We start from the raw sequence: 23,598 nt of genomic DNA, 5'->3' as shown, positions 1-23,598 counted from the left end.
TCATTTTTGCATTTAATGGAACTGAAAAATATTTTGATAAGCTGGGAGGTAAGAACTAGAACGTAGAATGCTCTCAGATTAGAAAACAAACCAAACCCCGAGATACTCATTTTTCAAATAGTAGAATGAGTCAGTGTGTAGCCATGAGTTCTTTCCCTTTCTTGCCTGTGAATTTTGAATTCCTCCGTCCTCTTCGGGGGTGGCTCCCTCTCACCGGCAGAAACGGATGTGCTCCTGGAGATGCTGACACACCTGTCACCAGCTCTGAATAGTGTTAGCTGATACTCGAGAGATTTTTTGCAGAAGAGTGTAAATTGATAAGCTAAAAAAAAAAAGAAAACAAGCCCTAATGCAGCAAATCCAGATCCTCAAACTGGGGAAGTCTTTTTTTTTTTTTTTTTTTTTTTTTTAATAAGGATTTACGAAGTTTCACTTTGGCACCTCCATTCATCCCTCTCTCTTAGAAAACACTCTTTTATTTCTTTTGGATTGCACATAGGAGAACTCCCCACTTTTGTCTTGAGCTTAATGAAGACAATTGAGGAAGGTAGCAGAAGGAATTGGTCTTAATTTCAACTGAATTCTTCTTAGACATCAAAATTACTATATGCCTGATTTCACATGTCAACAAGAACGTATTCTGCGTTTGGAAATCTGGGAAGGTCTTCTGAAAGGAGTTGCATAGCAACTATTTGCTTTTGCCTTTGGTGTAGATTTCTACCACCTCCTGGATATAAATGTATACCTTTTTTCTTTGTTATTTTGATAAGGTATTGCTTTTTAAGTTCCAAGATCACCTGGCTGTTGAATTCTCATCATTATCTACCAAGCCCTTGATCATGTTGGATTTTAATTACGGATTATCCTTAGACTTGCTTTGATAAGGGTTTCTATTCAGGGCTTCCCTCAAATATATTTTGGCACCATTCTCTTTGCAGATGATGTACGAATGGATTCTGAGTATATAACTTCCCTTCTCTATGCCTGAAAATTATCTGGGGACAATTTTAACTCCTTGAAGACTTGAGTCACTATATAAAGTTTCTTAAACTTTGATTTGCTGTTTTAAAGAGGGAAAAAGATAAAATCTTCCAATGATAGTACTTTTGTTAACGTAGTAGGACCCAGGATTTCTGTTTGACTAATGGATTTAGTGAATTGTACCAGTTGAAAGCTAAGCATATTGTTCACCAAAAATAACCACTCTTGGGACCTATCCTTTGCAGTTATTCTACAGACTTTCTTTTTAACCGACATATATGGTTCAGTTGTTTTTCATAACAAAATAAAAGCTGAAAATTATCAAAAGACATTTTCTACAAAATGAAAAACTTTTCATTCTTTTAATTTTTTCCCATGGGCAAAATGAACTTGTTAATAAATTTGTCATGTGGAATGGTCTATATGTAAAGTGAAAGCATACCTATGTTAAAACATTGCTATAGCAATAGGTTATTTTTAAATTGTTCATTAAGATAATCTATTCAAATGCTCTCTAATAGACTATATCATATTTTTCTTGTAGGGATAAACGTTCATATTTTATACTGTGTGTTTTGTGGCCTGAAGTGATTAATTTTCTTCTCAATAAGGGGCAATCTGATGAAAATCTAAATGAGTGTTAAGAGGGCAGAGCAGTTACTTGCTGGTATTTTTTGGCTTCAATAACTGAAGTAGGTGATTTTCTTAGTACATAGTAGTAATTCTTCCCCTTACCGACATAAACCCAGGTGGCTCTCCATAGATGAATAGAAGGATATTTTTCTTATTTTTATGTAGAGAAACTCTTACCATTCAAGTAAGGGCTTTTAAGAATTGAAAACTTGGTAAATGTTCATTGGTCGAGTTGGTCAAATTTCCATCGCATTCTAGGTCATCAGCCAAATAGATAATGGACTCAGGAACATTCTAAATGATCTTAATAAAACAATGGTCAGTAGAGTTTCCATATCCAAGGTTTTTCCTCTTAACTAAGAAGTGTTTATCGTTCAGTAAAGTGTCAGTAATTGTTTTCTGCTTTGATTATTCATAACAGGGGACGAACAGGGAGGATCCGGGTCCTGTCTTTTAAAACTGGCATCATTTCTCTGTGTAAAGCACATTTGGAAGACAAGTACAGATGTAAGTCATGTATATTAACTCAGTATTCTTTTACTAATGTTGGCTAATTACCCCAGTTCTAGATGGGGAATAACATGGTGTTCTTATTTGACAGCAGGTTCCTCATGTAAGATATAGAACTGCTTTCAGACTGTCATAAAATTTGATTTGTGCCGTTCCCTGTCAGATGTTAAATTGTAGGTATTTAAATAGAGAATGAGGATTAACTTCTCCGGTCCGAATATTATTTTACATTACATCGACTGTGTCTGAGTAAAACACACGTTCCTCGGGGATAAAGTCCGATTTCCTAACCCCTTTGTCTAAGTCAGAAAAATAAATGTGACGGTTTAATCCGTGCACTTGCCTCGTCTTTGGATTCTTATTTAAAGAGTACTGTCTGGCATTCGTGTTCAAGAAACCTTGTTTATTTTATAATCATCTTACTGCAAGTTGTACTGACATACCCAGTTCTGTGATGTGATTAACATTTTATTATTTGAGAGACAGCTTGCCATTTCTTACAGGGTGAATAACACCTTACAGAATTTCCTTTTGATTAGCTATTGGGCTCTTCTGCTTAAAATTTGTAAATCCAAATTAAAAGCAAATGCTAGAGGAGGGACAGTTGAGATGACTAAGCAACCATTCATTCCCACGGTGAAGGAATGTACTTGTTTTTCCCCTTTAAATGCTCATGAGAAATCTTTTCGGTAGGAATATTAAACAAACCTAGTGTATCTTGTCTTTTCTCTTTTCCCCTAAGGCCTAGCCACACAGGGATGTGGAGATGTGCTGAGCTTAAGGACGGGCAGGAGATAAAAGAGATTGAATTCCTCCAAAGCCACTCTGTGTCCTACTGCGCATTTCCCCCCTAGGAGTAAGCCACAAAATACACAAGCTCTTTTAGCTCTCACTTTTATGTAGTTTCCACTTGAGTTTTCTCGTCCTAAGAACCCAAGAAAAAAGAACAGAACAGCTTTCGGCAGCCATCTGAAAATGTGTTTTGGATAAAATAGAATATTTCTGTGGGCTTTCGTCCTTTAAATATTGTAGTTACTCGGGATAGGTATAGTACCAGCACATCGTAATACTAACTTGATTCATCAAGGAAGCTTCCAGTTTGTGTTTCAAATAACCACTGAGAGGGAACAGGTTTGAGGTTGGCGAAACAAAAATGTTAACTTCAAGCTGGGATGTTTGAAGATAATTCATAATTCTGAAATTATGTGTGTGTGCTGGAGAGACGAGAAAATGCTGTGAGAGCTCAGTGTTACTGCCATCTTAAATACCTCGTTAAAACATTTAATTTCTTAGGGTTTAAAGTGTGCTTATGAGTAGGAGAATCTTCCGTGGACTTACTTTTTGGGCAACTTTTATTTGAATACAGGGTAGGATTAAAATAATTTTATTTCTGAGAACAAAACATGTTGCAAGTGTTTGGTATATTCATTCATGCTGTGAATGCACGTATATTGGGCACCTGCTATCTTCCAGGTGCTGCTCTTCTACGCCACACATTTCCGGCACACAGTTGACCAAGATATGGTCCCAGCCTTGAGGGGATATCATTCTTCAGCCAAAAAGACACATATGAAATCAGTGACAGTGTAAAGTGATATGAGCTAATTACAAATGTGTACAGCATCCTGTGGGAACATGTACGAGAAACTCAGTGATTGTATGACTTCATAAAGAAGTCCCAATTTTGATATATTTTGGAATCTGATGTCCAAAGGGGATGGTGCTTCGGGCCCGTTCTATGTTTCTTAAGGCTAAAACATTTATTTTATGATGGTGGTCATGTCCTATATATAAAATATTTTCCAAAGGATTATGTTCTGGCTTAGGAAAAACTCACGTGTCAGAACTGTACGTGAGCTCTCATTACTTGCAGGGCTGTAGTTTATTTAAAAGTTGTCACACTTCATATATACACAGTGATGATTAACTTGATCCACAAAAATAATGTGCAGATTAGTGTACAGTAGAAGTACACTGTGGGAATATTGGCTACTCTGGAGAATTGGTGCTGGAATTGAGTTGGTCCTTAGATTCTGCTAACATCTACTTGGTTCTGCTTTTTGATGGTTGCAATTCCCTTTTTCCTTTTGTAGACCTTTTCAAGCAAGTGGCCAGTTCAACGGGATTTTGTGACCAGCGCAGACTGGGCCTCCTTCTGCATGATTCTATCCAAATCCCAAGACAGTTGGGTGAAGTCGCATCCTTTGGGGGCAGTAACATTGAGCCGAGTGTCAGGAGCTGCTTCCAATTTGTAAGTTATTCACCTTCTTAAGTAACATACTTATTCTTTTGTATTTTAGAATTAATATAAAAACCCACAGAACTGTAGTTTCTCACATTAGCTCTTCCGTAGGCAGGTAGGTAAGGGATTTTTGATATTTGAAACCTCTGTAGGCAGTGGCTTCTGGAACTGTGGGTTTGGGGAGAGAGGACAGTGCAAAGGAAGGGAAAGAAATCTGCATCTGCATCCAGAACCCCACAGTTCCTAAGATGTTGGGAGGGAAGGGAGTCTGCATGGTTTAGCAAGGGAGGAAATAAATCTCCAGCCAGAGAAATCCTTTGTAAAAAAGAAAATGACCTTTGTCTGTGAGTGTCTTAGTCTCTTCGGTTTTTTTTCCTAACCTAATTCTGTCATCGTAGCCTTCTTTTCAGTAGCTGTTGGTAAACAGTTGACACAGCTGTCTTTTTTTTTAATAAATAAATTTATTTATTTATTTATTTTTGGCTGCATTGGGTCTTCGTTGCTGTGCGCAGGCTTTCTCTAGTTGCAGCGAGCGGGGGCTACTTTTCGTTGCGGTGCACAGGCTTCTCCTTGTGGTGGCTCGTCTTTGTTGCGGAGCACGGACTCTAGGCGCGTGGGCTTCAGTAGTTGTGGCACGGGGGCTTCAGTGGTTGTGGCTCACGGGCTCTAGAGCACAGGCTCAGTAGTTGTGGCGCACGGGCTTAGTTGCTCCACGGCATGTGGGATCCTCCCAGACCAGGGCTCGAACCCGTGTCCCCTGCATTGGCAGCCGTATTCTTAACCACTGCGCCATCAGGGAAGTCCCTAAAGTTTTCCTTTTGTAACTTTGATATTCCTCTACTTTTCCAAGGCCTGGATGGTGACTTCCCGTAGGCTTACAACCAGGTCGGAGGTTTGTACTCTCTGCTAATGTCTGTCACTAGCTGCACACACTCCTGTCCATTCTCTTTCGTATCCTGCCCCAGTGCCTTTTCCACACCATAATCAGTGTCCCCAGAAATACCCTCTTGCTCCCAAGTGCCTCAGTGCTCCGTTGATAGCCATTTAGTTTGTTCTCTTTTTTGGTAAGATAGATAATGCTGCAGTGAACATCTTTATGTAGTTAGCTCTTTTCTTTGATGCAAGTTTTTCCCTTAGGATAAATTCTCAGAGATGGGATTACCAGATATAAACAGTTTTGTGGTTTTGATACATATTACCAGATGGATTTTTGTCAAAAGTTGTTTGTAGTGCCACCAGCACTGAAGGAATGAGATATTTGGAGTGTTACATTATTCACAGTGTTCTTATGTTGTTTTTCAAATGCTAAGAACTATTTTTCTTGTATGGAGTTTCTCTATCCATCCATGGTAATCTCATTACCGATAGAGCTAGTTGTACAAATAACTGGGTTAGACCTATATGTAGTCTGACCACAGACTAGGATAAAACCATAGAAGGCCTTCTGGGCAGAACATTGTGAATATTTAGATATTTAGAGCAGTTTTAGCATTCATTTAATAGTTCACTAGGCAGAGTAAATAAATGCACACATAATAAGGCCACTTAATGTAGCATTGGATATACTGTTTGGATTGTTTTGCCAAAATTATGGCAAATTGGCTATAAAAGTAAAACAGATGTGGAGAAATAAATGCATTTTTTCACCTCATACTCAAATCTCCCAAAACGTGAATAGACTGTCACTTCCTCTGGGTTTTTTCTTACACGTTGCTGCGTTAACATTTCTACTCCAGAACGTAGACACAAGTAACTTTCACACCATGAATATTAATGGCCACAAATAGTCCAGATCCATTTTTTTCAAAATCCTATTATAAAACAACTTGCAGTGACTTAATTTTTTTTCTGAAGCGTTTTCTCTTTAGTCAAGTTTCAGTGACTTTTTTACTTTCTATTTGTGAAACCACACACACACACACACACGTACACACACACGTGTTCGTATATACATGTATACACAGTTGTGTGTGTCCTGTGACTGAGGTTGAGAGTAACGGTCAGAGCGCGAACCTGCCGACAGCCATCTCTATTGAGAGACGGTTCCTGCTGCAAAGTCAGGCGGGCTGGCCTCAGGGCCACTGGAGCCATTGTCCTGTCGCCTCGTGGAACTGCTGGTGCTGCAGCCACCGTCACCCTCACTGCAGACTCTGGCTCTCTCTGTCTTTTTTTTTTTTTTTTTATGTATCTGACATATAACATGGTGTAAATTTAAGGTGTACAACATGTTGATTTGATACATTTATATATTGTAATATGATTGCCATTGTAGCAGTAGTTAGCGCCATCACATCATATAATTACCATTTCTCTTTTGTGGTGGGAATAAGTAAGCTCTAGCCTCTTGAACTTGGTTGTCGGGACAAGGGGCTGCTGAACAGAAACTCTACTTTCCGTCGTGCCGTCCTCTTGTCAGGAGCCAGGTCTGTTCCACGACAGCCTGTTGCGTTCTCTTGCGGGATGCTTGCCTTCTTCACTCACCTGCTTCCTCTTGTTTCGCTCCGTCCCTGCCCCTGTGACAGCTACACTCTCTTCTCAGCATCAGAACTTTGAACTCAGTCCACTACCTGATGGCATAGTGATTGAACGCATCCTGGCTAGCCAGTCTCCAAGCTCTCAGAAAGGTCTTTTGTGAGATTGGGGGGAAATCCATCAAGATATTAACAGTGGTAACAGGACGGGGTTTTTTCCCTACTCTTTTGTATTTTCCAGATTTTCTTCTTTGAACATTTAGAATTAGAAAAAAAAAATAGTAAAGTGCTAACTTTTCTTTTTAAGGGAAAGAAACATCTTTTGTTTGATTCCTATTCATTGCCACTCATACGCTATTTTCAGGCCTTCTCATCACTTGCATAGACAGATTATTGCACTGTCTTCCTAGCAAGCCTCCTCTAGACCCCCTGGTGCCTTTCGTCAGTCTCACCGCTCTCATACTGGTTTTAGAGAAACGTATTCACTGTATGACACCGTCCTTCGAAATCTTCAGTTTCTTTTCACGGTCCACTGAATAAATCCTAATTTCTCTACTTAACTCTCAAACCTTTCCTGATCTGTTTCCGTAGCTGCCCACGGTTTGCTTTTACTACCAAGTAACAGCTTCTCCCTACCATTTGTACTGACCATGCTTGTAAATAATACTGTTACTACTGCTACTGATGGTAATATTTTACTTTTGTTCACACAGTTCTCTCATTTAATCTTCCCAAACCCTTTGAGGAGAATAGAATTAGCAGGTTGGGGGGTTGTTTTTATTGTTGTTTTAATAGATGAACAATTTATCAGCGCCCCTGCATTTCCTCAACTGGTGGAAGAGTGTGATTCCTACTCCAGAGCGGACGCCTCCCCTCCCCCCCCCATTTTCCTCCTCATCCCCAAATATGCATTTTTTTATTTTAAGGCTCTCCAGCTTCCCAAGGTGAAATAACAGGCATTTTTTTTCTGGGTCTCTGCTAGAATACATGATGCCATAACAAAACAGGGAACATAGGAGAGTTGGGGAGAAGAGGAATCCTCATTTTAAGACACTGAGCGTTGGCAAATTGGATGTTGCTAAAAGGCTGGGGTGCACGTCCTGTGGGTACAGAGCCGGGCGAGGTTTATATTACTCAGATTTGGGGGCCCTCTCTACTTGGTAGGAATTGGCAGTCTGCTTGAACAGATCCATTGTGAATTCTTCCTTCGGAACTGGCGTCCTAGCCCTGGCGGGCTTTTCCTCAGCCAGGAGCTCTGGCTGTCACCTTGCCTTTCGGAAACCATGCAGCATGCATGAAAATTCAATGTTTGCTGTAGGGAAAGATAACAGGAGTGAAAATGCCCCCTGCCCTTTGTTTGAAGCATAAGACCTTGGGAATGGGGCCGGGCTGGTTCCTTCAGCAAGCTTGTGCTCAAAGGCTGTTCTTTCTACCAGCCTAAGGAAATGAACGGCAGGAAAGTACTTGTTTCTCCTACAAATACATTCCCTGCATCACAGAAGGAGAAGTTGACTTCAGACTATAGTCTTTTTATTTCCTTTTTTTTTTTGTCACCGACTAGAAAACTTCCTTCTTTTCAGGTCGGTACAGTTAGGAAAGTGTCGGCTTCTGGCTCAGACAAGGGCCTGGCAGGGACAGGAGGAGAGCAGTGTTTGCACGTGCAGTGCTAGCTGGGTGATCTTTTTATAGCTTTCCTCAGCCCATCTGGAGATGGGTGGCGGTGATGGTTGCACAACAGTATGTATATACTTAATACCATTGAACTATCCACTTAAAAACGGTTAAGATAGTAAATTTTATGGTATATGTATCTTACCACAATTTTTAAAAATTGGGAAAAAAACCCCAAAAACTTTTTAAAAGAAAGAGAAAAGGAAATTGCCAAGTCCAAAGAAAATGCTTTGCCTATTTAAAAATCAGTATAGGTCCATCAAGGAATTATCCATGAGGCCAGGAAATGAAGTCATATCTGTGGATTTTAAAGGGGAAAATTCACTATAAACGTATGGATTTGACAGTAGTATCTTCACTGATATTAAAGGAGGCAACAGGATATGTTTCTACATTAGAAGCATATGGCAGTCAACACGTGTACTGGGAAAATGACTCTTTTGGGCAGTAGTAGAAGTAAAGATTTGAAACTAGTTTGTTTTGGAAATACAGCTTCAATTAATGCATCATCGGGTTGATCTGCTTTCATATTCCATGGAATCTTCCCTGTTAACAGAACAGATTGATCCTTATGACCTCCGCAAGGCCAGGTCTGCCCTGGCAGTGAGTCAACAGACTGCCCGAAGGAACTTGAGAGATTGTCCCCATCTCTCCTTTTTCAGATGAGAAAACTGAAACCCAGAGAGGCAGAGTGAATATTTTCTACATTCGGCAATTATATTTATGTCAGAACTAGACATCAGGCCCAAGTTCCCTATGTTCCGAGCCAGCATTTCCTTCTGCTAAACCATCTGAGTAGAAGTAAATGGCTTTAACCAGTTCAAATATTAGACTGAACGAAGAAAGTGTTAGCATGATCCTTTATATGAATTTTAGGTTATAATAGGATATATGGCTAAATGAACACTCCTTCACGTACCCCAACACACATGTGTACACACACACTATGATCTTTATTTAAAATACTCTAATCCCAATTTCAGGTGTCTAGTCTACTTCCAAATGAAATGAAATAATATTTCCTCTTAGGTGGGCAAAACTTTACGTTTTTAAAAGTGACTCCAGAAAAGAGTCATGTATCTGTAAATTGGTATTTGGCAGTGCCCTGAGAGGTACTCCCTTCACCCCTCCCCCTGATAGTCTTTGTAGTATTTTCTTCTGTAAACATTTTAAGGACCTTATTGTTTAGACAGAATCGAGTGTACCAACTTTATATTCAATATGCTTCACCTACAAGAGCTTGTGTGCCAAAATCTGTTTATTCTACATCTGTTTTCTGCCTCCTGTTGTATTCATGCATTCAAAATGAATAAGTTGCTTTTTCATCTGTCTTATGAGTTTTTATATTCCTCTGACAAAAATGAATATCATCTGTGCACAGTTGCTGTAATATAGAATGATACAGAAATGGGAATAAATTACCACCTCAACTGTCGAGAACAAGGTGTGTGTGTGTGTGTGTGTGTGTGTGTGTGTGTGTGTAAATAGTAAATCATTCCAGGACATCTGGAGTAGTGAGTGGCAGAGTGGTTAAGCACATAGGCCCTGAAGCTGACTGCCCAGGTTCAAATCCCAGGTCTGCTATTTGCTGGGTGTGCAACCTTGGGCACATTTCTTGACCTTCCTGGCCCCTAAGCTCCTGGAGCAGTTGTGAGGATTAAGTGAGCTAATAGAGGCAGGGCACTTAGAGTGGTGGGCACATAGTAGGTACTTACTGAGCGTTAGTTATGATTATCTAAAGTGTATTTTAACATGAGAATAGCCCACCAAGATTAACAGTTCCTTTTATCCATAACCCAGCATCTGTAGATTAGATTTTAGAGACTCTTGAGATGGTGTTAAAGTACCATGCCAACACACTTCTTAACCAGTTTGACAGCATTCCTCATGCCAATTGATCACATTTTATATTTCCCATCCCTAAAATAACTCCTAAAAATTCCGCTTTGCCTAGGTTTCCTTTGGCCGTTATGGGCCCTTTTGGGACTTCCCTGGCGGTCCAGTTGTTAAGATTCCGCGCTTCCACTGCAGGGGGCGCGGGTTCGATCCCTGGTCGGGGAACTAAGATCCCGCATGCCTGTATGGCGCGGCCTAAAAAAACAAAATAAAATAAAGATGTTCCTTCAAAAAAAAAAAATATGGGCCCTTTGGTCTTATGGACATTCTTTTTACACCCGTTTGGATTGATGGATACTCACTAATAACTACGATATAAGTTACTAGGGCTTGGTATGTATAAGTAGAGGTAGCATCACCGAGCTCCTACTGGGCCTGCTCGTGGACAGAATTCCTGCAAATTTTTGGGAAAGACCTTTTATCAGGGTATTATCAGCATTGTCGGGAGTTCACTATTGGTTTTCAGTTGCTATTCTTTTCTATTTTGACTATAAGCTGTGGTGGTTTACCTTCATAATTATGCCGTGGTTTATGCGGTTAAGTTCTCCATGTGGAGCGGTAGATATTTTCTTCACCAGTGTTTCAAAGATAGGTTTGTGTTGGAGTTGAAACCTGTTTCATTTATACACTTACTGCTAAGGAAAAGCACATGTCATTCTGTTTCTCCTTTTTACCCTTCTAGAGCAGAAGTCTTTGTTAGGAGCAAATTTTCCTCCCTCCCCTCCCCTCCCCTCCCCTCCCCTCCCCTCCCCTCCCCTCCCCTCCCCTCCCCTCCCCTCCCCTCCCCTCCCCTCCCCTCCCCTCCCCTCCCCTCCCCTCCCCTCCCCTCCCCTCCCCTCCCCTCCCCTCCCCTCCCCTCCCCTCCCCTCCCCTCCCCTCCCCTCCCCTCCCCTCCCTTCCCCTCCCTTCCCCTCCCTTCCCCTCCCCTCTTCCCCCTTTCCTACAAAAGCTGAGGCAGAGGTGCTAATGAAAAAAACCTTTTTTTTTTTGAGAGCCATGCTTTTAGTTGGAAGTGTATTCTGGACTCCCTTTGATCAGTTCACCATTAATTCTAACTCAAACTGATACTTACCCACAAAGCTCAGAGAAACAAGGAAATATGAGTTCAACATTTACCATTTTCTTTTTTCCCATGTTTGTCACTGGCTTGTAAGTTGGATTTTTTTAAAAAATCTGTCTTTCTACGAAGATTATTTAAGATGAAGGGAAGTGCAAAACTTCTTCCTGGGATACCCTTATCTGTTTATCCAGGGTGTCTTGATATACTAACAGCTAAAGGGTTTTTTTTGTTTGCTTTGGGTTTTGGGGGAGGGCATTTGAAAAAATAGTAAAAAAAAAAAATTTCTAATTAGCTTTTTTTTTAAGCTACATTAAAAAAATACAGTACAGTCTGTTCCAGTGTTCACTTCTCTGAGTTTAGACATATAGTTTTGTCATCACCACTACAATCAAGACAGAACATTTCCATCACCCCTAAAATTCCCTCTTGTTTTGTTGTCATCCTGCCTGCTCCCAGTCTCTGGAAACCACTACTCTGTATTCTGTTCCTATACTTTTGCCTCTTCCTGAACTGGATTTTAAATGATTGTAGGAGGCAGCAGTGGAAGAGTTAATGTGCTGTCTTGTACTTGAGCATAATTTGTCCTGATACCTACTTGAGAAAAGATATTCCATGATATCTACAGGCAGATATATGTGCTCTACCATGTACCTGTGAAAGTTTTCTGTTAAATAAGAACTCTCTAGCATAAATTAATAACTTACAGGTTTGCATAGATTTAAAAATTATGCTTCTGTTCCCTGGAGCCATGGTGTTAATTGGTTTATTAGTCAGGTGGAGTGGAAAGCCTGAGGTCAGGACAGTTGTCCTTGAACATGTAAATGAAGAGTGGATAATCACTGTGTGTTATTGTTTGGGCTTATTTTATCTTTAATGGGTGATTCAGAGTCCTGATTAATATTTAGAGCAGTGACTGCTGGCCTCCAACCTGCTCATTATCTTCAGAACTTTAAATAAAATACTTGATTTCTACCCAAGACAGCAGTTATGGGAAGCCTTTTACTTCTTCTTGTCTCATGAACACAACTGTGGACCTCTCAATCCTTATTTCAAACAAGAAAGTTTCTGGTAATGTTGGGCTTCTTAAACTAGTATTTATGGCTGAAAATTCATAGTCGGGTATCTGGGGAAAGCACATCTCGGCCGAGTATATGAGGGGACACATTAGAGCAATGAAGCTAAGAGAACAGGGAGGACATCAGTTTGGTGTTAGGTTTGTGTTTTGCGAGAAAACTAGTTCTGAAGAGTTTTTCACATTTTATACCATTGGTATTAATGCATTTCCCCCTCCCCTTTCACAGTTCCCACAGTTCCTTACACTCTTGCCTTCCTTGCCCTCCCCCAGGAAGGGGTGCTTGGTAAGAAACAATGGTTTCCAACCAGTGTTTTATTTTGAAAAAATTTCAAATATAAAGAAGAGTTGAAAGGATAGTATGATCAACACCTGTATGTCTCGTACATCTGTCCAACCCCTGGTTAGCGTTTTGCCCCATTTACATTTCACTTTTCCCATGTATGTGTGTATTTGAATCTACACACACAGACACATCTTTCCCCTTTACCATTTAAAGGTAAAAGGCCATCATACCATAAAACATAAACCCCTGAACATTTCACCATATATCTTGTTTCAAAAAAAGACTTTCTCCTGCATAACTGCAATACTGTTGCCACACACAAATTTAACATTAAGTCAGTAATACCATCTAGCATGCAGTCCACATTGAAATGTCCCCATGGCTTCGGAATGTTTCTTATTTCTGGTAGTTTTCTTCCAGGATCCAGTCAAGGTCTTTGTCTTTCATTGGCTTGTCATGCCTCTGTACTTTCACTTAATCTGAACAGTCTCCCAGCATTTTTTGTTTTTTTCATTCATGATATTGACATTTTTGAAGAGTCCAGGCAGCTTTCTTAAGAATGTCCCATATTCTGGATTTTTCTGGTTGTTTCTTTGGATTAGATTCAGGTTGAATTTTTTTGTTTTGGTAAGAGGACGATAGAGGCGCTGCTGTGTCTTTCCCACTACATCACAACTGGAGGGACAAAATGACACTTGGTTCTTATCAGTAATGCTAAGAATGGTAAGGTGGTGTCGGATATTTCCATTGTAAAAGTATCTTTTTCCCTTTGTAATTAGAAAGTCATTTTTGTGATATTTTGAGCGCTTGTGAGCGTCCTATTCCTCTACAGCCTTTCACCCTATGGTTTTAGCGTCCATTGATGATCCTTTTCTAATTCAGTGATTACATTAGTGGTTGCCTAATAGTGGTTTTCTCATTCTACCATTCTTTCTGCGCGTATTAGCTGGTTTTCTTCTGTAACAGAGCTCCCACTTTTCCCCTCTCTTTTTCTGAGTATCACCATGGACACCCAGGGTGATTTTGCGTGTAGAGAGAATGGGACTTCTCCTGACTGAGCTGCTTTTGGGTACTATTTTTGCCATGACATTGCTTAAAACGCCAGTGCATGGAATTAACCGTCCTTTTCCCCCATAACAATGTAAGCATGTGTCTGATAAATACATTTCCATATCAGCCAACTCTTTTGTGGGACCAAGTCATATAACCTGAGTTATGTGCTAATGAGGATTGAGAAACTCATAGGCTTTTCTGTTTCTTTTTTCCCTTTTGCTACCTCAATTTATGTTAACCTGGCACCTGTCAGTCCATGTAGCTCGTATATGTCATAGCATCTAACGGTAGGAGGAAGGACACGTAATGTCAAAAAGAAGGAGGAAAGGAGCCGATCAGAAGAGATAAGAGTATGCATTTATCTCAGTGCTTATTGAATATTCAGTTGTATCTTCATGTAGCTCTCAGTAGACCAGCATAGAATTCAGTTCAAGATTGGTACCTGGGCATTGTCTCAGGCAGGCCATATTTAGATATCAGAGCCTCTCGTACTCTTGGACAAGTTAAAGATTCAAAAGATTTTGGAGATCAGCCTTGTATGTTCCCATCGGAAATCACTTTTGTCCACCCTTCTTTAAAAACTCCTTTAGGCATCCATATTTTAGTCTTAAAATAATAGATGATCTTGAGCTGTTTCCTCTTTGAGCCTTTTTTCATCTGTAACATCAAGTGAAACAGATTATCTCAAGAGTTACTTATCCCCAGGTTTCTTTGATTATATGCTAAGTGTTGTAAATGGAAAAGGCAGAAAGGGATATGGATTACTGTACATACTTTAAAGCTTGGTCATTATCAGCCAAGTCTTACCTGATCTTCTGGGTAACAATTCTTGTAACAGAGATACAGGATATAGAAAACAGTCTTATATGTATAGTGTGGCCTTTCACGTGAGACCAACTGTTCTCTGAATAGAAGTAGCGTAGACTAAGAACAAGATGTGAAAAATCATTGTGTGGAGCCTCATATAAATGATCCCTGGTGCCCCTACACTATAGTTTCCTCAACAACTCAGAGGTAAGACACAAGGATCTTATGTCTAAGATGATCAAAATGCCACTTTCCTTCTGTTTTGTTACATGCAGGTTTCGTATAGTTTTATAGCAGATTTTTTTATCACTCATTTGATTTTCATAAAAATTGGGATTGTTTGGAAGAAGAGTCATTAATATTCTTTACAACTTGTTCCTCCTTTTATGTTCGTTGCTAGTGCAGACTTCTCTCTTATGTAAAATATTCCACTGATGCCCTTGGTAGATTTAGAGGTTGTTAAAGAAATCGTAATAACAGCTCAGGGAACAGTCAGGAACTGCCTGTCCTATACCGTCTGACCCTGGCTAGCCATTCTCTTTGTACTTCTAAATCTTTGTGTACAGACTGTAATTCACAAAACAGTTTTGATCAATTTGAATTCAGAAAATCTTTCCAAACACTAGGGCTTTTTACAATCAGGGCCAGAAAAGTTGGGTTGTCAGCTATTAATGCTATAACCTATTAACAATGGCAGCGATATTGAAAGGATTATTTGGATTTATGAAGGGAACATTTTACTAGTGAAAACAGCAGATGAAAATGGCCAGGAAGGAGAGATTAACCTTTTTAAAAAATCTGTGGTTTGTCCCCAGTATTCTCCATAAATTTCTGTCAATAAGAATGTTTGGAAATTCTATTCATGCATATGAATGCATGCAATATTTATAAATTTACTTATTATTTTTCTTCGAAATGGGCAGGAACTCTAGTAAAGAAATGAAAACATACACTCACACATGTACACACACACATACACACACACACACACTCTTGTACTAGCTGACTGCCTTAACCTTGCTTTGGTTAATTATTTGCCATGAATAAATAAATTTCTGTTATTTGTCATGAAATACATTGCATAGAGTTTCTATTTGAAAAGCAACCCGATTTCAAATCAGGGTCTACGATTTTAGCATGTTCCCTTGTTACTTCCAGTTTGGGCTTTTTAAATTTATCAGTCCTTTTTCTTTCCTCTCTCCACAACATGTAAATATATTTTTAGCTTAAAATTTTAAAAATTGAGGTATAATTGACATATAACATGGTATAAGTTTAATGTACAACCTTAAAAATTTTTTATTGAGGTATAATTGACATATAAGATTTTATAGGTTAATGTACAACGTGTTGATTTGACACGTATATTGCAATATAAGTACCACCCTAGTGTTAGCTAACAGCTCTCCCACGTCACAGAATTACCGTTTCTCTTTTGTGGTGAGAACAATTGAGATCTAGTCTCTTAGCAACTTTGAAGTTTATAATACAGTATTGTTGACTATAATCACCGTGCTGTGCATTAGATCTCCAAGACTTATTTATCTACTAGCTGTAAGTGGATAATCTCCCCAATTCCCCTACCCTCAGCCTCTAATAACCACCATTCTACTCTGTTTTGGGGAGTTCGGCTTTTTTAGATTCCACATATAAGTGATACCATACATATTTGTCTTTCTCTGTCTGAGTTATCTCACTTAGCATAACACCCTCAAGGTCCTTCTATATTGTCAAAAATGGCAAGATTTCCTTCTTTCTCATGGCTGAATGAATGATATTCTACTGTATATATGCACACCACATCTTTTTTTATCCATTCATCCATTGACAGACACTTAGGTTGTTTCCAAGTCTTGGCTATTGTGAATAATGCTGCAGTGAACATGGGAGTACAGATATTTCTTCAATATCCTGTTTTCGTTTCCTTTGGATCTATACCTAGAAGTGCAGTTGCTGGATCCCATGGTAGATCTATTTTTAATTTTTTGAGGAACCTCCATAATGTTTTCCATAATGGCTAAACCAATTTACATTCCCACCAACAGTGCACAGGGGTTCCCTTTTCTCCAGCCTCACCAATGCTTATCTCTTGTCTTCTTGATGATAACCATTCTAACAGGTGTGAAATGACATCTCATTTCTCTGTCCACAACGTGTTAACCAATGTAGCAGTTCTCTACCAATCAGTAATTGAACAGGCCTATCGTAGCTTCTCAGCTTCTGTGTTGTAGAGGATAGCTGCCTGCCTGTTAGGTGCCCTGTAGCATTTAGTTAATCAGAGTGGACCCATGTTGGTTTCTTAGTTTTGACACATGAACCATGGCCATGTAAGGTGTTAACGTTCGGGCAAGGTTTCTCAATCTTGGCACTACTGACACTTTGGCCTGGAAGATTCTTTGTTGTAGGGGGCTGTTCTGTGCATTGTTGGATGTTTAGCAGGATCCTGACCTGTCTCTGTACCCCAGTTGTGACAACCAAAAACGTCTCTAGACGTTGTCAGATGTCCTCTGAGGAACAGAATTGTCTCTGACCTTGAGCATGGCTGCCTGCCTGTGAGGTTCCCTTCAGGCCCCCAGTATAAATTTTGCATCTTCCTACATTTTAAGCCAGATCATTCTAAATATACCCTCCAAATCCAGAAATAGACTATGGATTAGCCTTTTGCGTGTGATACTGTAACAGACAAACCAACAGAGGCCATTTACTTTAAAAACTATTTAAAAGTAAACTGGGCATTTGAGAATGTACTTATTTTGTCTTCTATTCCTTAGACAACCCTTATGAGTTTTTTTCTTTTTTTTTTTTTTTTTTTTTTTTTGCTCTTCAGGATGAGTAGGCAGTATTTTTTTTTATTCTAACCTCATTCAGGTATTATAATCCTTCCTTTTAATTATCGTGATCACAGTTTAATTCCCACCCATCGTTCAATTCAGCAAACCTTCATGGAAGGTGTAGAAACATAGTTCCTGTCTTTAAATAACCTGCAACCTAGGAGAGAAACGAAGGAGGTTTAGACAAGTATTGTTTCCAGAGCAAAAGGTGGTTCCTTTTTATCATCTGAGAACTACTGGGTACAGTCTCTTACATAATGTTTACTTTTCTCTATACTAAGCTTTTTCGGTTTATTAAGGATTGACATGGTTTTTCAAAAGCCTGACAATTGCGATGCCAGTTACCTTCTCTTAAAAATATGTTGTATGTGTTTTTGGCAGTTGGAGTATGGGGCTTGCTGAGAAACCTTGCCATTGCATTTCTTCTGTGTCCATGAACTGATACTGTTAGCCTGAGAGAAAAGTAAATATTCAGGTTGACACCCTGGTAGCCATTCAGAGCCTGGCCCTTGAGTTCCTAAGGGTTTATGGAAAGCACAACGGGAAAGAAACCCAAAAGTTATTCTGAACCCTGGCAAATCCCCTAACTCCCAACTTGCCACGTAATGTCCTTTGAAATTATTATATTGGTAATTACATCCCTTGGCTAGAAATTCCAGATACTGGGATTCTGGGATTCCTTTAACTGTTTTGTTTTGTTTTGTTTTTAATATTTATTTATTTATTTATTTATTTATTTATTTATTTTGGCTGCGCCGGGTCTTAGTTGTGGCACGCGGGATCTTCATTGTAGCATGCCGGCTCTTAGTTGCAGCATGCGGGATCTTTAGTTGCGGCATGTGGACTTCTTAGTTGCAGCATGCGGACTCTTAGTTGCGGCATGCATGCAGGATTTAGTTCCCTGACTGGGGATCGAACCTGGGCCCCCTGCATTGGGAACGTGGAATCTTACCCACTGGACCACCAGAGAAGTCCCCCCTTTAACTGTCTTTGTATGTTGTTAAGATGACATCTGTATAAAGCCACCCTGCCATCTGCTGTAAGGCAGCAGCAGTAATTACAGTGGATTCCTTCCCTAGCTTCCATGCTGTGGGTAGTTGCTGACAGGAGAGGACCAAGAGAGAAGGAGTGGAGATGCAAGATACTTGCATACTGTGGCTGTCACAGTGGAAGGAGGTGTGATATCCTTGCTTTGTGTGTGTGCGCACCATAAAAGAGGAAAGAGGAGGTATTGCCCAAAACAAACAAACAAAAAAAACCAAAACAAAATCCAGGGCTTAAATGGCCCATTCTAAGAGTTTTTGCTTAGATGGTTTGAAACTGGCCTTTAGGGGCAGGGGCAAGGGCAAGGTCATCCTTGATACCAAGAGAAGCTATCTGAGACCTATATGTAGGTCAGCAGATAATGGTACCTACAAGGATGATCTCAATCCATTGCCACCATACCTGTCTTTTGACCTCAGCAACTTCCTGTCATTCCAAACTAACCTATTTATTTTTTTCTAGAATGATCAAAATGTAATTTTAGCTGGGTTTTAGTTCCAGTTCTTTTAGCTCTTTAGAGATGCTTGCCTGATTTTTAATTCTTCCCTTCTTTATCGCCAGACAAAAGGAGAGGGAATATAACACTAGGATACAGAATGGTTTGTAGTAAACATGAAAGATCGAAACAGAATGAGAATGTGAATCCCCATATCTTGTCTTCAGTGCTGTCAGTTGGCATAGGCGAGTGGTTTTAAAAGAGCCAAAATGATGGATCGTGCGTCTTAGGAGGTAGGAAGAACCTTGAGAATTTCCAGCCTTTAAGCACAGGAGAATCTATGGTATTTTGAAAGAGGAGAACATTCTCTAGCTTCCCTTGGTAATTCACACTAATGCTTTAACAACTTTCATTATCAGGAAATGCTTCCGTATGAGTTACAGCCTAAATTCTTCTTGTTCTGTCCTCAGTGGAGAAATCGAACAGCTGGTCACAGGCCTCTATGGAAGAGCCATTCACATAATTGAAAACTGTTATTAAATCACCCCTTCAGCCACTCTGTCTTGCACAGTCTCGTGTTTTTTGGGTTTTTTTTAATGACTAAATAATCCCAATTCCCTTAAACTGTTCTCATAGGTCTTTCAAACCCTTTAATTATCGCTCTGCCTTTCTGCCAAGCCTTCTCTAAGTTCTGGGTCAGCTATAGCCACCAGAACTAGACACCATTTTCTAAGAAGGCTTTGAACAGTACTTAGGGTAATGTGATCATTTCTTCACACTATACTTGCTATGCCTTTATTATACATCACAGACATGGTCTTCCCCCCCCCCCCTTTATTTTGGACACCTACATTTGTTGCTGACTCATGGTCAGATTTTTTTTTTTTTGTCTTCCGGAATGAATAGAAGCTTTCTGTTAATATTATGCTTTCTGTATTAAGCCTGAATTCTTTCTTTGTAGCATGTCTTTGAATCTATCATTAAACAAACTGTCATTTAAACCTAAGTCAGGGAAATAGATATAGGTTCAGATTAGGCAACAATAAACCCCATGTTTTAAATTGGAATGAATTAGCAATGCTTTTCAATTGGCTGTCTTTCTTTAATGGTTTTTGTCTTAGCTCGAAAGGGTTATTTTGATAAATTTAGTTTGTAGACCAGTGGAGTGAGAGATTGTTATAGGACATATTGTAGCCGAAACTTGCTGTTCTTTTGACACAGTCTCTCATTGTATCTTTGTTTACAAGATGGAGAAACACATTCAGTAGAGACTAAATAATAATATAACTGGAAAGAGTGACAGTCCAACAACCAGAGAGGGCTGGATTCTGGATTTGTGTTGACCAGAGGTGCAGTCTGTAGAGTGCGGCCCATGTGTGACCTTGGCCTGTTGGATATATTCACTAGTGACTTTTTGGTGAAGACAGAACACATATTTTAAAATGTAAAACTTACACAGAGTTGGGAAGAATGGCTAATTCATTGGCTGTAAGAGTCAGGATTCTTAAAGATGTAGATGAGATTATACAGTGGGCTAAAACTAACAGGAAAGTCCTTGACAGAAGTGGAAGGAAACGAATCCCAAATGAACAAGTACAAAATGGAGGAATCACTGGAAACAGCCAAACACTGCATTTCTTATCATGCCCAACAGTGCATTAGTACCTTCTGTTCACAAGCCTTATAACTTAAAAAAAAATGATAAATGTCCTGGGATCACTGAATAATTAGTGTGGGAAACTCTGAGGTCAAATAAGGTTTAATGTGTTTCTTTACTGACAACCATCTCAGCTTTTAGTATGTTAACGTGCATTAAGAATTTTAAGAGACAAATATAATGTGCAATGTGTCCTTAATTAATTTGACCTTCTCTTCATGAAACATTTTGCTGGATCATTGATCTGCTGGACACACTGGGAAACACTGACCCAGAGATTTTAGTTGAGTAGAAACCCTGTGTGAGCCTATAGTACAGAACAAAAGAAAGTCATCCAGTTATACTGTCCAGAGAAATGGAGGTACCATTCACAGCAGATCATAGTTGGAGAATAGTTTTCTAAAGGACAATGGCAAAGCAAGCCATGTCATATGAGGAAGAAATAAAAGGAATAGGGATGAAGAGGCATGGACAGACGTAACAGCTCTGGTAAAATATTTAAAGGGATTTGTGAAGGCTGAGAACTTCTGGGTTTCTGGTCAAACATATAATAATAATGACGATAACAATAGCAAACACTGACATGGCTATTGTTACGTGCCAGACATTGTTCCAGGTGCCTTTCATTTAAATCTTAAAGCAACCCTACGAGGTAGGTGCTATTAATAGTTCCATTTCATGTCAGAGGAAAATTAATACACAGAAAGATAAAGTTATTTTCCCGAGGTAACACAGTCAGTGGCAAAGCTGGGACTTGAACGCTCGTGGTTGGACTGTGGAGCCTCTGCTCCTATTGGCTATGCTGGTGGATTTCAGCTCAGTGTGATGAAGCACTTTTGACAGGGGTACCTGTACACAAACGTTCAAGATCATCCATTTGCTCCCTCACACGGGTGGTATTTATATAGCGGCTATAAGAACACACTGACATTGGATAAGTTTGAACTCGGTGGCTGCTGAAAGTCTTACAGCTCTGTGGTGCCATTCCAAAAGTATGAATTCACTTCCATGGTCCCTTTTATCTTCAGATTCTATAATTCTTTTTTAATTTTTAAGAAAATTTTCACAAAGTACCTCTGTGATGGCACTCTACACAGAGAGAAGTACTCAACAAAAGCTTTTGATCAGTAGCTTGAGTTGATATCATTTTGCCGCTAGGAAATTCAGGGTTAAACAGCTCATTATAATGGTGTTAAATTTATAATCAGGGGTAACGAGTGGAGTACTACTGAAGTAGTGTTACAAGCCAAATGACCTGTCGGTCCAGATCCTACTATTCGGTTGGCCAAAGAGTTCATTTGCACTTTTTGTCTAAAGTGTGAATAGATTCCTTATTAGCAAACCACATTCCAAGAGAAGCAACATGGGTTTGCCGTTCATATACTCATTACTTGTATGATACTAAATATCCCATCATGTATTCAGTGTAAATTGGTCTCAGAATAGGTAGTGCCCTTTGGCTCTTGGCAAAAGCAATGAAAATTGTCTCTGGAGAAGGCACTTTCATTCTAGGGCTCAAAGTATCTCCAGAAAATATTTTTAAGGTTATTATAGTTCATAGTAAAGAGAATTAAGCCCACAAGAAACTAAAGTGAGTGAGAACCAGCAGAAATAACAGACCCCTGAAGCAGACCCACAATAATTTCTTATCTTGGAATCATTAGAAAGAGAGGATTTTTTTTAAAACTATGTATATACTCTGTCAAAAAAATAAGAAACAACATTGAAAAATATCTTTAGGGAACCACAGACTTTAGAAGTGACCTTAAAAATGACCAAATAGGGCTCCCCTGGGCAGCTGACGTGAACCTGGTCTCCTCAGGACCCGCTGGGGCTTTGGCTTCTGAAACACATGGGGCTGAGTCCATGCTGACAGCCCAGGGGCTTCAGTACAACACGGGGTCAAGTCCATGCTACTGGGAGCCAAGTCTCCTCAGAACTTGCTGGGGCTTTGGCTTTGGGACATTGTGGGGTCCAGTTCACACTGACAGGAGCCCCGTCTCCTCAAGACTTGCCAGGAGGTGGTGCAGCTGAAGGAAAAGGTACTCCACAGGACTCAAGACATGGTAGCTACTAATATACTCTTCCCACGGTGCCTCTTAATACCATGTGGACTCCTACAAGGGAAATAAGTATCACAACTTTGGCTGAACTTGGTTTGGCCTTGTGGCTGACAGGGTCTTGGTGCTCTGGCCAGGTGTCAGGCCTGTGCCTCTGAGGTGGGAGAGCTGAGTTCAGGACACTGGTCCACCAGAGACCTCCTGGCTCCACGTAATATCAAACAGTGAAAGCTCTCCCAGAGATCTCCATCTCAACGCTAAGACCCCGCTCCACTCAACGACCAGCAAGCTGCAGTGCTGGATACCCTATGCCAAACAACTAGCAAGACAGAAACACAACCCCACCCATTAGCAGAGAGGCTGCCTAAAATCATAATAAGGTCACAGACACCCCAAAACACACCACCAGATGCGGTCCTGCCCACCAGAAAGACAAGATCCAGCCTCATCCACCAGAACACAGGCACCAGTCCCCTCCACCAGGAAGCCTACACAAGCCACTGAACCAACCTGAGCCACTGGGGGCAGACACCAAAAACAAAAGGAACTATGAACCTGCAGCCTGCGAAAAGGAGACCCCAAACACAGTAAGTTAAGCAAAATGAGAAGACACAGAAACACACAGCAGATGAAGGAGCAAGGTAAAAACCCACCAGACCTAACAAATGAAGAGGAAATAGGCAGTCTAGCTGAAAAAGAATTCAGAGTAATGAGAGTAAAGATGATCCAAAATCTTGGAAATAGAATGGAGAAAATACAAGAAACTTTTAACAAGGACCTAGAAGAACTAAAGAGCAAACAAACAATGATGAACAACACAATACGTGAAATTAAAAATTCTCTAGAAGGAATCAATAGCAGAATAACTGAGGCAGAAGAACGGATAAG

The 23,598-nt window shown here is 39.9% G+C and overlaps 1 protein-coding gene across 7 annotated transcripts in view; it reads left to right on the top strand.

Annotated features, from left to right (window-relative positions):
• DMD (dystrophin) overlaps positions 1 to 23,598 on the top strand; it is a 1,714,964-nt gene that overhangs the window by 1,614,823 nt on the left and 76,543 nt on the right. For all 7 annotated transcript variants that reach the window (XM_061178412.1, XM_061178413.1, XM_061178411.1 and 4 more), the window contains 2 exons: positions 2,036 to 2,121; positions 4,218 to 4,375. In XM_061178412.1, the coding sequence (XP_061034395.1) occupies positions 2,036 to 2,121; positions 4,218 to 4,375 (244 nt within the window). The remainder of the gene's footprint in view (positions 1 to 2,035; positions 2,122 to 4,217; positions 4,376 to 23,598) is intronic.

This window comes from Eubalaena glacialis, chromosome X (genome assembly GCF_028564815.1).
Source record: "Eubalaena glacialis isolate mEubGla1 chromosome X, mEubGla1.1.hap2.+ XY, whole genome shotgun sequence".
NCBI classification, from domain to species: Eukaryota; Metazoa; Chordata; class Mammalia; order Artiodactyla; family Balaenidae; genus Eubalaena; species Eubalaena glacialis.
This window is presented reverse-complemented; position numbering and strand designations above follow the sequence as displayed.